The sequence below is a fragment of the Loxodonta africana genome, chromosome 7 (genome assembly GCF_030014295.1).
Source record: "Loxodonta africana isolate mLoxAfr1 chromosome 7, mLoxAfr1.hap2, whole genome shotgun sequence".
Classification (NCBI taxonomy): domain Eukaryota; kingdom Metazoa; phylum Chordata; class Mammalia; order Proboscidea; family Elephantidae; genus Loxodonta; species Loxodonta africana.
Window position 1 is genome coordinate 21,390,064 of NC_087348.1, and position 16,086 is coordinate 21,406,149.

At 35.5% G+C, this 16,086-nt stretch overlaps 1 protein-coding gene across 1 annotated transcript; it reads right to left on the reverse strand.

The window, feature by feature from the left end:
* Positions 1-7,499: 7,499 nt before the first annotated feature.
* On the reverse strand, positions 7,500-8,399 carry LOC135232035 (olfactory receptor 8K3-like). Its single transcript, XM_064289313.1, has one exon. The coding sequence runs from the start codon at positions 8,397-8,399 to the stop codon at positions 7,500-7,502; it is 900 nt and encodes a 299-aa protein (XP_064145383.1).
* Between the last annotated feature and the right edge of the window lie 7,687 nt (positions 8,400-16,086).

Consider the following 16,086-nt stretch of genomic DNA (forward strand, 5'->3'; position numbering starts at 1 on the left):
TGATGATGAGTAGGTTGAGTAGTGTGTTATCCACGCAACTGACCCCAGCTCTTCTCTCCCCCATCTTCAACTCCAGGACTAAAATTGGACCATCAGTGTGCCAAGCTTCTGGATTATACATCTTCTACTTTACTTTTTTTTTTTTAATACATTTTAATATAAGTTGATGGACTGCTTACCTAAAGCTCTGCAGTTCAAAACCACCAGTGGCTGCAAGGGAGAAAGATGTGGCAGTCTGCTTCCATAGTTATTTACAGCCTTGGAAACACTTTGGGGTCACTCTTGAGTCAGGATCACCTTAACAACCGTACCTTTGAATATAAATTTACTTAAAATACATCCTGCCCTAGGAGCAGCTTCTTTATAACTAACATATACTAAGTTGTTTGTCATCAAAGTATCTAAGATAGTGAGAGGAAATTTGAACAAATTGGAAGAAAGGGAGTTCATGTCGTTGATTTTATATAATGAAATTTCGTTAAAAAATTCCATTTGGATAAAGAAATGCTCTAGCTTAAACTATTATATAGTACTTAATTCATACAAACAAATATATTTAAATTAAAATGAATAATACATATCCCTAATATATGACAGGTTTAAAAAAAAATGCCAGAGAAGGATGAGGATGGCAGTTTAAGGTAAAAGAATTAATGGTTTGAAATGATATTACTTACAATGAAAATAGCCAGACCAGCAGCCTCTGAGTTAGAAATAATCAAGCAAATAGAAAAATACAATCATATCATATTAAATAATAAAATGGTAACAGGAGAAATACACTATCTTATATAAAACATTACTGAGAAGGTTGTGACCCTAAATACACACATTGTTAATGTCAGAAAAGAAACTATTGGCCTCTTTCCACCTAGAATAAAGTAGAATGAAGAAAACAAAAAAAGACTTAAGGAAGCAATTAGACCAAAGGACATATGGCCCACATGAACCACAGCTTCCTCTAACCTGAGACCAGAAGACCTAGATGGTGCCTGGCTATGACTACAGACCACTCTGACGAGGATCACAGTAGAAGGTCTGCGGCAGAATGGGAAAAAAATGTACAACAAAATTCAAATAAAAAAAAAAGGACCAGACTTACTGGTTTGAAAGAGCCTGGAGAAACCCCTGAGACAATTGTCCTAAGACAATCTTCTAATGTGAAACTATAGACACTGCCAGTGGCCACCTTTGAGCACAAATAACAGACGGGGCTATTAAATTAAACAATAAAATCTGTGAAGAATGTGCCCCTTAGAACTACCAACTACGGGAGACCAAAAGGGCAAGAAGGCGGGAAGGGACAGGGAAAGCTGACTAATGGACACAGAGAAGCCAGGAAGGAAACGAAGAGAGTGTTGACACATTTTGTGTAAGAAGTTTTATTGGAAAATTAATTTGCTATGTAAACTTTCACCTAAAACACAATAATTTTTTTTTAAAGAAGTTCAGAATTGGGTATCAGTATTACAATTAGGAGATCAAGTATCATCAATGAATGCCATAAAAGCAAAGTAAATCTTGTTTAGTTGCAATGATGAAAAGCCAGTAAAAACTGCTGGAGGAAAAAGGACTTGTATTTGTAAGTTCTGCTTTTCCTATAACGTAAGGGAAGAGAAGAGGACTTCCTGTCAAAAGCTTTGGAGTTTCATGGAGAGCTCCAAGTTATTTTCCATAGTTTACTATCTTCGTTGAGTATCTCATTCTCCTTTTATAAAGCTATCTTCCTTGAGAAAATTATATATTATTTCTGCCAGATTGTACCGGGAATTGAAGAATATGGTATATATTATGCAATCATCATAAAATTGGGTACTTACAAGTTTCCCAAACTGTTAAAAAATTGCTTTTCACATCTCAACATGAGTTGTGAGATAGAAATTTATTTCCTCATCAAGAGAATAGCAAAAATATACATTTATACAGTTATTTAAATATGCATTATATATTAAATTACACTTAAGAGTAGAGCCAGCTTACTATAACTAAGGATTTGAAAGGACATCAACATTGGAGACTGAATACTGTAGCTTCATAATTCTGCTACAGTATTTTTAATACTGCATATGCTTCCTTTACTTTCATATTTGAGCTCTATTATTCACATAATTAGGCCACCTGGGTGGCACAAACAGTTAAGTACTCAGCTACAAAGTGAAATGTTGGGGGATTGAATCCAGTCAGAGGCGCCTTGGAAAAAAGAAAAATCTACTTCTGAAAGTTCCCAGCCATTGAAAAACTATGGACCACAGTTCTCTGATGCACACAGGGTAGCTATGAGGCAAAACTGACTCCAGGACTTTTTTTTTTTTTTCTGTTACTTTTTTATTCATATAGTTACTTATATAAAGTAAAAATATCATTTAGACATAATGATGAGGCTTCAAATACGAGCATTTAGCCTCTGAAACAAAGAGTGACTGTTTGAAAAAAACAATAATGATGTTAAAAAAAATAAAGGGAGAGAGATCCTAGTCTCAGGTACTATTGAAAAGTAGAATGCACACAGAACTGACTCAGAAATCCTAATATTTTGCAATGATTTTGCCATTGAATAAAGGTGGGACCCTGCAAGTGTCACTGAAACGTTTCAGGTATTGGTAAAAAATGGAAAAAGTCTGTCTTTTTACCTGCAATGAAGCCTCTGTTTTGACTCCCCCAAGTGTTTCCTAACATGGCAGAGTGAGAAGAATTTATGGTATTTTTTTTTACCCTTGGAGGTTCTCCCTGAGGAGATGCCAGGCAATTTAGTGACTGTTCCTGAAGCATATGAAAGCTTAACAAGATACCTGGAGTGGTTGTTTAACTGTCCAGGACATTTTGTGTTCACCGGTGACCAAATTTTTATTCTAATAGTGTGTATGCAGGTCTATGTTTATCTAGTTCATATGGTCTTGCGTTTTACTTTGTTAACATTCATTTTACCACACAGGGACCTGGATTAATATTCCCTATCTGTAATCTGTAAAACAGAACTGTCAATATTCCCCATTTCTACAGTGGCCTCTCCACATGGATGACAAAATGAAGTTGTCCTTAAACACTTTCTTACTACATTATTTAAAAGATTTAAATGGAATAAAAGTAATGCATTGTGCACGTGTGAGGTATCACTCCCTCATTTTCTGTCGTTTTTCTTATTGTTGCTGTTACTGCTATTTTCAAGGTTTTTTCTTTTTTCCTTTTTCACCTCATAAACACAAATGTTACCCTTGCTTCTCATTTCCTAGTCAATTGCCATCATGTGTTTATGTTTTTTGCTTGTTTGTTTTAGTTTCCATTATTACATTTCTATATTTTATGTTTTTTCATTCTGTCCAATCTTCATTCCAAAACTTTTTTCTCACCTTAAGGCAGGGATTGATGTGCTTGATATAATGTTCTACCATAACAACATACCGTTGTAAAGTGTGATAGTTTGCATAATGTTTCATTATGAATATATACTTACCGTGCAATAAATATTTTTGCTCCATTTTGTCATTGTAAATATTTATAATGTATCCATTTGTGACTTTTTTTTTTTTTTTTTTTGCTTATTTCTCCTATATAATGACATGTATGTGATGCAGTGGTTAACAGTCTGGCTGTTAACCAAAAGATCGGCAGTTCAAATCCACCAGGTGCCTCTTGGAAGCCCTGTGCGGGAGTTCTACTTTGTCTTATAGGGTCATCATGAGTCAGGTTCAACTGGACAGCTTTGGATTTTGTTTGGTTTTATATATATAAATAGGAAACCCTGGTGGCATAGTTGTTAAGTGCTACGGCTGCTAACCAAAGGGTTGGCAGTTCTAATCCGCCAGGTGCTCCTTGGAAACTCTATGAGGCAGTCCTACTCTGTCCTACTGGATTGCTATGAGTCGGAATCCACTCGAAGACACTGGATTTGTACATAAATAAAACACAAAAAACCCAGTGCCATCAAGTGGATTCCGACTCATAGTGACCCTATAAGACAGAATAGAACTGCCCCATAGAGTTTTCAGGGAGTGCCTGGTGGATTTGAACTGCCGACCCTTTGGTTAGCTGCTGTAGCACTTAACCACTACGCCACCAGGGTTTCCTAAAGTTTATATATACATATATTTATTTATAAAACGCATTGCTAACTGAAATGTTGGCTGTTTGAACCCACTAGCCTTTCCAGGGAGAAAAGACCTGGCCATCTGCACCCATGAAGATTACAGCCTAAGCAACTCTATGGGACATTTCTACTCCGTCCTATACATTGCTATGATTTTCAACTGACCGGATGACATCTAACAAAACAAAAATTCTTGAATGGTACATATTTTGTTGCCTCCCACAGAACATTGTCTGACTTTACTGCTTCAGGTAAACAAGTTTCTGGAGGAGGACATGATATTTGGAGAACGAGAGGGCCAACGAGAATGGGGGAAGCCCTCCATAAGCTGGACTGACACAGTGGCTGCACCAATATACTCGGACATACTAACGATTGTGAGGCTAGGACAGGGCCAGGCAATGTTTTCTTCTGTTTTACAGAAAGTGACCATGAGTTGGAGTCACTCAGTGGCAGGTAACAACTGCCTTTGGTGATTGACTTTTCACTTCACACGATTCTAATGAGGTCCATTCACACTGTTGAGTGCATCAATAATTTGTTCTTTTTTCACTGCTGCACATTACTTCATATATGGACTAAAAAAAAATGGATTTAGTACAGTTTAACTACCCATTCACCCATAGAAGGACGTTTTGGGTTGTTATCGGTTTTATCTATTATAAGTGGTGTTTCTTTTAACATTTATGTAAGGATTTTTGTATGAACATAAGTTTTCATTTCTGTGGGATAAATGTGTAAGTCTGGGATTTTTTAATTCTGACAAAGTCTGATGTACCCATTTGTATTTTTCATCCATGTATTTGCATGTACCAATAATTCAGTAGTTTTTATGATGGAGTGGTATTAACTTGTTGGAAATACTACAATTTATTCATCCATTCTCTAGTAGATGAACATTTGGGGTGATTCTAGTTTTTGAGTACTACAGATAACCTTGTTATGGACATTTGTGTACATGTATTTATAGGGCTAAATGCTGTCATTTCACTTATGAGTAAATTGGTTAAATTTTAGGGTAAAACTATGTTCAGCTTTTTAAGACCCTGATGCTTAAAAGAAATTCTTTTTGTAAGTATTTTCATGATTTTAATTTTCCACTGGCAGTTTATGAATGTTCCATTTCCCTCACATAATTACTAAACACCTGATATTCTAACAGATGTATAGTTCCATCATCAATGTTTTAACTTGAAGTTCATTGATAAGTGATGAACTGGACATTTTTAATGTGCTTATTTGCCACCAGAATATGCCCTATGAATAAGTGAATTTTTGTTTTTATGATCATTTTCATGGACTGTTTTCTTTTTCTTATTTTATCATTGATATTATTTTTGAGTTTTGAGTCCTATCTCTGTATATACTATGGAGATCTGGTGAAAAAGTTATTAAAGATCTGGGTGGCTCAAACATCCACTGAAATGTGTCATAGATTTGGTAAGAGGGGATTTACTGGGTTTTTTTTTTTTTTTTTCCTGGTCTTACTGAATGTATTTAATCTTTTGCACCATGTGTGATGGTAACTGCACGCTGTTCATGGGTGTCCTCTTTCGTTTTGAGAAAGCTCTATTTTAATACTAATTTGATCAAAGTTTTATCACATTTATTGAGACTTTTAAAATGTTTCTCTACATCTATGTATATGGCATTGTTTGCCATTTTATTTGTTATTATGATAAATGTCATTAATTGATTTTTTTTAATGGGAAACTATCCATGCTTTCCTGGGGCACACCAAATTAAGTGTACTATTGTCTTTACATACTGTCAGACACAATTTCTTAAATTTTTCTTTAGATTTTTTGCATACGTGCTCTGTTGTTTTCTTTTCTTTTAATGTCTTTGTCTGCCTTTGATATCGGTTTAACCTATCCTCATAAAGGAAATGTAAATATGCCCTTCTCTTCAGTTCTGTAAAAAAGTCTCTGTACAATTGGCTTATTCTTTTTCCCTAAATACTTCATAAAATTTTCCAATCAAGCCACTTGGAATGATGAGAATGGGGCGTGTCTTAAATTTCCATTTTGATATTCTCTTTAGATATGATATTTTTCTCACATGTTTTCTAGTCTCTACATATATGGAAAAATACCATAACCCACCTTGCAGTGTCCTATCCTAAAACCCAGATTGCAGTCTTTTTTAAAGACAACCTTAGCGTATCTAAAATTTAATTTTTTTCTCATTACAAATTTTTCTAATATTAAAAGAATAAGAAAATAGAAATGGAAAATTAGGAGGGAACATGGAGCAACTATGTCCAGAAATCATAGCAAATATAGAAAATGCTACATATCACACCTCACCCACTAGAAACACAGCATAGTCCAAACCATGGGTTAGCTCCTTATGCTTCTTCCAAGCAAAAAAAGCAGGATAATCAAAATGATGAATTCAGACAATAGATTCTGATCAAAATACATGCTTATATTATTCAAATTTAAGAAAATCCAGGCAAACAAAAACAAGGCAACAAACATAACTCAGCATACAATAGACTTCTTATGCAAGGGTACAGAAACAATTAGAAAATCACTTCTAAACAAGAGTAATTATTATTTTCGAGAGAGAGAAGGATAACAACCTATTGGACAAAAGCACGGATTTAGGAAGCAATATCTGTCTGGGAGAGACAAAATGAAAAAACCTGGAAACTTCTGTGGCTGACCTCAATAAATCTGTCTTAACTTATATACCCACTGATACAGGCAAAATTGGCTAATTTAGACAAAACCAGATACTCAGCTGATCCTGTTGAATACAGTTTTATTTTGTTTATACTAATATTACAATATAGTAATAATAAAAATGATAAAGTATATGGACTCCAAGGGCTCAAATATGAAAGTAAAGGCACTGATGATGAAAGAGAGGGATTTCAAGGTTTAGAAAGTGGACATTTGAGCAAATTCATATAACTGAGTACTCGAACCAACCCACCCCAGTGAGCCTTGTTTTAATCAGAATTAGCCACCCAGAGCAGAGTGTAAGAAATAAAATAGGAGGTGTGTGTGAGCATGCATACATACACACACACACACACATACTTTCTATATATATATATTTTTCTACTAGATAAGGAAAACACCAGGTATTTGTAAACCTTCCTGTATCCATTAGTTTCACTATCCCACTCAACATATTCAATGTTCTTATTAAAAAAAAAAAAGTAACACCCTCCAGACATTCTAGTATACTATCAACTGTCTTAATTATTATGCTTATAATGCATCGCTCCTGCTCCAGGAAGGCAACGCTTTGTACTGTTTCATTTATTAATCTACTTACAGCCTTAGTAGAGTGACTGGTAGAAGGCAATATAGAAATACATGTTATCTGTGATTTTGTGCTTGATATCCCCTCTGGGGGCACAAAGAAAAAATTTTTAAAGTGCAAAATGTAATACTGACTGTCAAGAAAATATATTGCATAATTTTTCTAAAGTCCTATGTAAGGCATATTTTACATTTTTATTCCTCAAACTGTAGATCAAGGGATTCAACATGGGGATCACCAGGGTGTGAAATATGGAAGCCACTTTATCACTGTCAAAGGACTGACTGGACTTGGGCTGCAGATACATAAAGATTAAAGTCCCATAGAACACTACCACCACAGTCAGGTGGGATCCACAGGTGGAGAAGGCCTTGTGCCTGCCCTCAGTGGAGCTCAATTTGATAATGGATACAATTATAAGTATGTAAGAAACAAGAACTATTAGAAGGGATGAAATCAAATCAAAAACAGATAAGATGAAAATGACCAATTTGATCTCGTGTGTGCCTAAGCAGAGCAAAGATAACAAGGGGAGACTGTCACAGTAGAAATGCCTGATGACATTGTGGCCACAGAAGGATAAATTAAAAATCTTTATGGTGACCAGAAGAGAAAAAAATGTGCTGTAGAGATAAGGGATTTCCACCAGCACAGAACACACCCCTCGTGACATGATGATGGTGTAGCGCAAAGGATTACAGATAGCCATATAGTGGTCATAGGACATTGCTGACAGAATAAACAGTTCAGTAGTTATGAACATAATAACGAAAACTAGCTGTGTAGCACAAAAATAACAGGAGATTGTATTTTCATCTACAACAAAATTTACCAACATTTTGGGTCCCACGGCTGTTGAATAACCAAGATCAGTGATAGCCAGATGTCTGAGAAAAAAGTACATGGGTGTTTGTAGCCTGGAGTCCATCTTGGTGAGGATGATGATGCCCAAGTTGCCCACCACTGAGATCATGTAGATGGTGAGAAACAGCCTGAACAATGGTGCCTGCAGCTCTTGGCGGTCTGTGATTCCCATCAGAATGAACTCATTCAGCGCTGTTAGATTGTGTTTATCTATCTGGGTATACCAGGAAACCTGTTCTGGGTAGAGACATCAGCATCATCAATAGCTTTTATATAACATCACCTAGTAGATTTTTAGTATATAAAACCGATACGAATAGTATAAATCCAAACGTTCCATTTTAGGATGTTTGAATACATACCCAACTCCCACAAATTTTACACATACACATACACATGTCCATATTAGATAGATTGAAGGATACATTAGTATATAAATGAAACAAGAATGAATAATATGTTAAACCTTTAGGTGTTAGTACTTGGATATTTATTGTACTCTTCTTAAAACTTACGTCTTTTTCACATACCTAAAAAAAATACGTGGATACATTTTGAACTCTCTCCTTCAAAATATTATTTTATGAAAACTCATATAAATAGATGGTCCAGGATGGAACAATCTACGTAATAGACAGGTCTTTGATAGACATATAATTGATCACAGTGGAAATTACTTATCTTTATACATGAAAACATCTCTAGAGATATATGTATATAGATGCAACCTCTGCTATACTTTCATTTGTAATGCATACAATGTGGTGCTTTGGGCAGATAACATAAGTTATATGAATTTTTTTATCCACATCTGAAAAATCATATTCCAACTCTTTTTTGCAGGGTTGCTAGAAAGGATAAATGAGAGTTAAATTCTTCAATGTGTCTATAATAGTTGAAAATAACTCTAAAATAGTATGTGCCTAGTATTATTTGTTCTACCTATTTGTCTGTCTTTCTGTCTGCCTGTATATCTACCATCTATCATTGTCATATATTGTTTTTTGATGTTGACAGTATTACTTGAAATAATAATAATACTTGAAATACTTGAAAGCATTATTATTTTTGTTAATTGTTTTGATCTTTAAGATATTTATAGGTATATTGTTCTGGAATGTGACTTAAATTCTTTGCCACCATTTTCATGATGAATAGGTTCATTAAGATATTATCCTTGTAATTGACCCCAGCCCCATAGTCCATAACACCCATTCTAAGAATAAAGTGTCTAAAAGTGCCATTCTGTAGGTTACTTTCTCTTTTGGTCTACTTAAAATACTTACTCCTCCAGTTGGGCAATCATATGGGGAAATCTGACCAAATAGTGAAAACTTGATGCCATAAACTCCCCCTTTTAAAAAAGCATCCTCTACTTTATGAAAAAGAAAGTTTAAAAAGTCACAATATGATACAGTAGCATAGGAGAAGAAGAAAATGTACTGATGATGACGTCTGTGTGAATTACCAGAAGTTATTTAAAACCTTTTTGAACACAAAACATGCTATGTTAAACATTGGAACTCCTATGTGTCATGAGATATCACAGATGAATTCAACTACAGTCTTTAAAAAAATGTATCTGAATATACCACAGATGCTTTTAAAAATAAGATAATAACCCTGCAGGTTAATATAACAAAATTGTAGGTTGAAAACTTTGTGATCATCACTGCAGCGTAAGTATGTGTGTCTATCAATCTATCCACCCATATATCTATCTATCTGTCTGTCTGTCTGTCTATCTATCTCTATCTGTTGTCTATCTATCTACCTAAATCACTACCAATCTATCCATCTACATATTTGTCTATATATCTGTTTATCTGACATGTATCTATTCCTAAATACTATGAGCAGAGCAGTTTCTGAGTAAATTATTAATCAGCAAATGCAGACATTAAACTTCATGACATTAAATTATAAAAGTGAATAAATGAAGTGCGTATTTATTTCATGTAAAACATATCAGGAATAATGTTGGAAAGCAGACAAATTGAATCAAAATTCTTAATATTTTTCTGGGGCTTTGCTATCTATGAAAAATGAGGCTGTGACTATGTCACTAAAATATTCTAGATATTAGTAAAATGTGGCAATTCTTAAAAAATTCTTCATTTTACCTGTAATGAATCTGTTTTGACACCCCATGTGCTTCTGAACATGGCATAGTGGGAACAACTTATAGCATTCTCTCAGCCCTTGAGACTCTCCCTGAGGAGATACCAAGCAATGTGTTAATTATGTCTGAAGCACCTGAAAGCTTAACAAAACATGGAGGATATTTGTTAATTTTCTAAACAAATTGTATTCACCAGGAAGTAAGCTTCTTTTAGATGCATTTCTTCATTTATTCTCAGTTAAGTTTCAATTTATCCATCCAAGGATCTACAATAAAATATTTACCTTTAGGTAAGACCCTTCAATATGCCTCCATTTACATGATGTCCTCAAATGGAATGAAATTAGTGAATTTCATAAACATAATGCATACTTTCTTTGTGTTTTTTTCCATGTTTTCACTATTGTTTTACCTTGGGGGCAGATATTAGTCACTGTGAGACCTCCTATTATTGCAAGTTGTCTGTTTAAGACACCTCTCTTATTTTATTTTATTAGATTAACATATTCTATTTTATTAGCATGAATCAACTCGAGAAGAAACAGTTACATACATCCATTTAAAACTGGAACATGGAATGTACGGAATATGAATCTTGGAAAATTGGAAGTTGTGAAAAATGAAGTGAAACACATGAAGATCAATATCCTAGGCATTAGTGAGCTGAAATGGACCGGTATTGTCCATTTTGAATTGGACAGTCACGTGATATACTACACCAGAATGAAAAACTGAAGAGGAATGACATCGTTCTTATTCTCAAAAATAACATTTCAAGACCTATCATGAAGTGAAATGCTGTCAGTGATAGGATAGTATCCAAGAGCCTCCAAAGAAGACAAATTAATACTATTAGTATTCAAGTTTACCCACCAAGCACTGACGCCAAAATAAGGAAACTGAAGACTTTACTAACTGAAATACATCAAAATTGCAATCGAGATGCATTGATCATTAATGTTGGATTAGAATGTGAAAGTTGGAAAAAAAGAAGAATTGGTAGTTGGGAAATATGGCCTTGGTGATAGAAACAACACCGGAGATTACATGTTGGAATATTGCAAGACCAACATATTCTTCATCACAAATAACTTTTTTCAAGAACAGAAACAGAGAGCACACAAGTGAAGCTTGCCAAGTAGAATACACAGGAATCAAGTCGACTGCATCTGTTGAAAGAGATGATGGGGAAGCTCAATATCATCAGTCAGAACCAAGCCAGGGGCCAACAGCAGAACAGACCACTGATTTCACATGCAAGTGCAAATTGAGGCTGAAGAAAAATAGAGCAATTCCAAGAGAACCAAAACACAACCATGAGTATATTCCACCTGAGTTTAGAGATCATCACAAGAATAGATTTGACACAATGAACCTAATGACCAAAGATTAGACAAGTTTGGAAGAATATCAAGCATCATAGATAAAGAATGCAAAAGGTCATTAAGTAGGAAAGAAAGAGAAAACCAAAACGGATGTCAGAAGAGACTATGAAACTTGCTCTTGAACATAGAGTAGCTAAAGAGAATGGAAAAAATTATTCAGTTAAAGACTGAGCAGAAGATTTCAAAGGGCAGCTCAAGAAGTGAAAGTAAAGTGTTATCATTGAAATGGGCAAAGGTGTGGAGTTTAAAACCCAAAAGGGAAGAATATGCTTGACATTTCTGAAGCCGGAAGAACTGAAGAAAAAGTCAAGCCATGTGAGCAAATAATGTGGTATGTTATACTGAACTTAATAAAAGATTTTAAAATAAAAGTAACAAGAAAAAAAGCCAATTTTTCTGACTTTCTACATATGAAATAAGAGGTATATCCATGTATAAAACACTTTAAAAGATGCAGAACCCATGCTTACTCGAGTAAATATTAAATGTCTTTTTGGTTAGAAAAATCATGAAAATTTAATAACTTTGCAAAAAATAAAGCCTTGAAAAAATCTTTATATTTTATTTCTGTGTCAGTCATTTTAAATTTTAAAATATGTTCAAAATTTGCATAGACTCAATTGGTTGAGATGGACAAATGAAAGTTCAATGAAGAGATGAGTTTTAAAAATGCCAGCATTTTCTATGAGAGAGTAAGTGTTCAATTTTTATTTTGCCTAACCTAGGGTTGAATTTTTTTTTTAGGGTTGAGTAATTCCTATTGCCTCAAGTAATAAACTAATATTTTAGGCTAAGAACTATGTAAATAGAGAAATATATCTGATCTTATACTTTACTGTTATTGCATATATTATATTGTGCATGTTTCCTGGGATTTAAGTAACATACCAAATACTTTTACTCTTCTCATCAAGGAGACTACACAGGTTTGTTACTGTTGTTAAGCGCTATTGTATATATTTAAGAGTGGCTATAAATTTTTTTTTTTTTAAATAAATACAAGGTGAACTTATGCTCGAATATGACACTGTGGAAATTGGGAGAAACACCCCATGTTGTAGTGAAGTTTATGCCCCTCACAGTTCTAGGAAAGTGTCAGTCACGTATGCTGGAAATTAGAATATCACTCTTCCTGTACCTTGACTTCTGAGTCTTCCCTACCTCAAAGCATTTCTCTTCAGCCCTCCACTGGTTTACTCCAGCAATGCACATAGTACAAATTTGTCAATTCCCTCAGCTCCCTCTCCTTGGTGGTAACTTTCTCTAATAGAGAAATTATGTGCAGGTACTATTTGACACTTGGTGGGAGGGACCAGTCCCTGGAAGAGGACATCATGGTTGTATAGCAGAGGGTCAGCAAAAAATAGGAAGCCCCGCAACGAGATGGAATGACACAGTCTCTGCAACAATGGGCTCAAACTTAGCAAGGATTGTGAGGTGGTACAAGACAAGGCACTCTTTTCTTCTTTTGTTAATATGATTTCTGTGACACCTAACAAAAACAACAAGTGTTGAGATTATTGGGGATCATTAAATATTCTACTGAATCACAGATTAGCTCCTATTCTAATTTTGATAGTGTTTAACTTGTATACTCAAGCTCCTCAATTAGTATTTTCTTATCATTCTCTGTCTGTTTTACTTTCAGGAGTTCCTTCAGTAAAAAACTATATACATGGACTAGACAATTTATTTTTCTTTGGGTTGATGGATATTCCTGAGCTGTGTATTGTTCTTTTCAATCTGCGTGATTGCTTTGGTGGGAACCTCTTGAATGCTTACAGCAATCCTGGCAATATCCAATACACTGCAAATTTTCAGCTGGTTCTTTTACATCTTAGTCTACATGGATATCACGACCTACAATTCCATGGTGCCCAGCCTTCACAATTACATGTGGTGCTTCTGCCCCTCCCGTTGTGTCATCTAGGAATTCTTTTCCCATGTAGGTAATGAAATACTCTATAAGTAAATGGATCATTAGTTAGAGAAAGACAGTTTAATTAAAAGAAAAAAAATCTAGTAGTGGGTCCTGATTGTTCTCATTGTTTCAGTATCTCAGCAAAATCAATATTTGCCAATTTCTTATCCTTATATTAAATCCCCCCCCCAAATTGAAGCTCACACAGTAAAAATGTCCAGGAAGCAGATGATAGGGAATAAATCCTCTCGGAGATCCCCTTTTTTGTGATTAACTTATTTTTTATTGTAATTTAGATGAACGTTTAGAGAACAAACTAGTTTCTCATTAAACAGTTAGGATACATATTGTTTTATGACATTGGTTAACAACCCCATGACATGTCAACACTTTCCCTTCTCAACTTTGGGTTCCCTGTTATCACTTTTTCTGTTCTTTCCTGCTTCTAGTCATTGCCCCTGACCTGGTATGCCCCTTTAGTCTCGTTTTATTTTAAGGACCTGTCCAATCTTTGGCTGAAGGCTAAACCTCAGGAGTAATGTCATTACTGAGCTCAAAGTGTTTCCAGGGGCCGTACTCTCAGGGTTTCTCCAGTGTCTGTCAGGCCAACAAGTCTGGTCTTTCTTTCTGAGTTAGAATTTTGTTTTATCTTTTTCTCCAGCTTTGTCCTGGACCCTCTATTGTGATCCTTGTCAGAGTGGTGGTAGCCAGGCACCACCTAGTTGTACAGGACTGGGTCTTGTGGAGGCCATGGTAGATGTGGTCCATTAGTCTTTTGGACAAATCTTTCCCTTGTATCTTTAGTTTTCTTCATTCTTGCTTGCTCCCAAAGAGGTGAGACTAGTGGAGATGGCCGCTTCCGGGCTTTTAAGACCCCAGACACTACTCACCAAAGTAGAATGTAGAACATTTTCTTCATAAACTATGTTATGCCAACTGAGCTAGATGTTCCCCAAGACCATGGTCCCCACAGCCCTCAGCCCAGCAACTCAGCCCATCAAGAAATTTGGATGTATCTATGAAGCTTCCATAATCTTGCCTTGTACAAGTTGTGCAGTCTTCCCTAGCACTGTGTACTGTCTTACCCTTCACCAAAGTAACACTTTATCTATTGCCTATTCAGTGTTTTTCCATCCCCATCCCTCCCTTCTCTTGAAGACCCCCCTGTTTAACGAAGTAACATCAGTGTTGACAAGCACCAACCAATTGCTACAAATGATTAGCTATAGTGATTTACCTTTTTTTTAATTCTACTTGTATGTTAATTTCTAAAAGCTGGATGAATTCCTCAAGGCAGAAAGCCACAAATCATTTCTTAAAATGGGAACTGCATTGTTTATTTATTTTTAGCATCTTCCTTACTAAATAAAAAACCAAACCTTTGCCACCGATTCGATTCCTACTCATTTTGACCACATAGCACAGAGAAGAACTGCCTCCTAGGTTTTGGAAGGAGTGGCTGGTGGATTTGAACTGCCACCTTTTTTGTTAGCAGCTAAGCTCTTAACCATTGTGTCACCAGGGAGTCTCTTCCTTACTGCTTAATGATAATTCCTGAAATCCCTTGCTGCACATTTGTTATAAACCTGCCCAGACTATGTCCTACATCCACTTTGTGATGGTTTTCTAATATTTGGTTTGAGCAAGTATAGCATCCAAAATGAACCCATTAGGTTGCTGAGTCAATTTATTAATTCATTGCCTTTACTGAATTTATTTTCTTTCCCAGATATTGTCCTAGTTATTCGCTATTTTATGAACCCCATTGCTACTTCTTTTAATCTGATATTTTTTGTCATCTCAGGGATGACATCACTAGTGCAGAAAATTGACATTAATAGGTAATTTGGAGTAGTTGTTATGAGCCTGGAACATGGAGCTAGACCATGTTTGAGATTTGGTTCTAATGCTTAAGACCACTGTAACTTGCACAATTTATTTATCCTTCATCAGTTGAACTTGGATAATTTATTTACCCTTCCTGAACCTCCATTCTTAGGGAATCTCACTCATACAGGAGGGTGTTAGGAAAACAAGTACTTGAGGTTGTGAAATGGCTCACCAGTCCAGTTCTCACAGTTATGATGAATTTGTGGTTTTCTTTACTCCACTATGTGGATTCAAGCTTTGAGCCCATTGAGTTGGACAGTTTTTGAGGTAGGCAAGAAGGCTTCAAAGGGGTCAGTCCACTTTTGTTGAAGGGGGTTGGCTTTCTACACCTTGAGAAGAAATCAATCACCAAACTGGAATGAATGGAGGGTATCTTTGGATTAGGCAGGCTCCTCAGGTGAGTGTACCTGTGGAGAGAAGACAGAGGCACCTGAAGGGACAGCAAATATTTAGTGACTTGAACATCTCCAACCTCGTGGAGGGAAGGTGGTTAGTCATAATTAAGGCAGGCTGTATTGTTTGTATTGGGTTATCTAATAGT

Excerpts from the sequence above, each read along its gene's own strand:
- LOC135232035 (XM_064289313.1), bottom strand. The coding sequence starts at position 8,399 with ATGGGAATCACAGACCGCCAAGAGCTGCAGGCACCATTGTTCAGGCTG.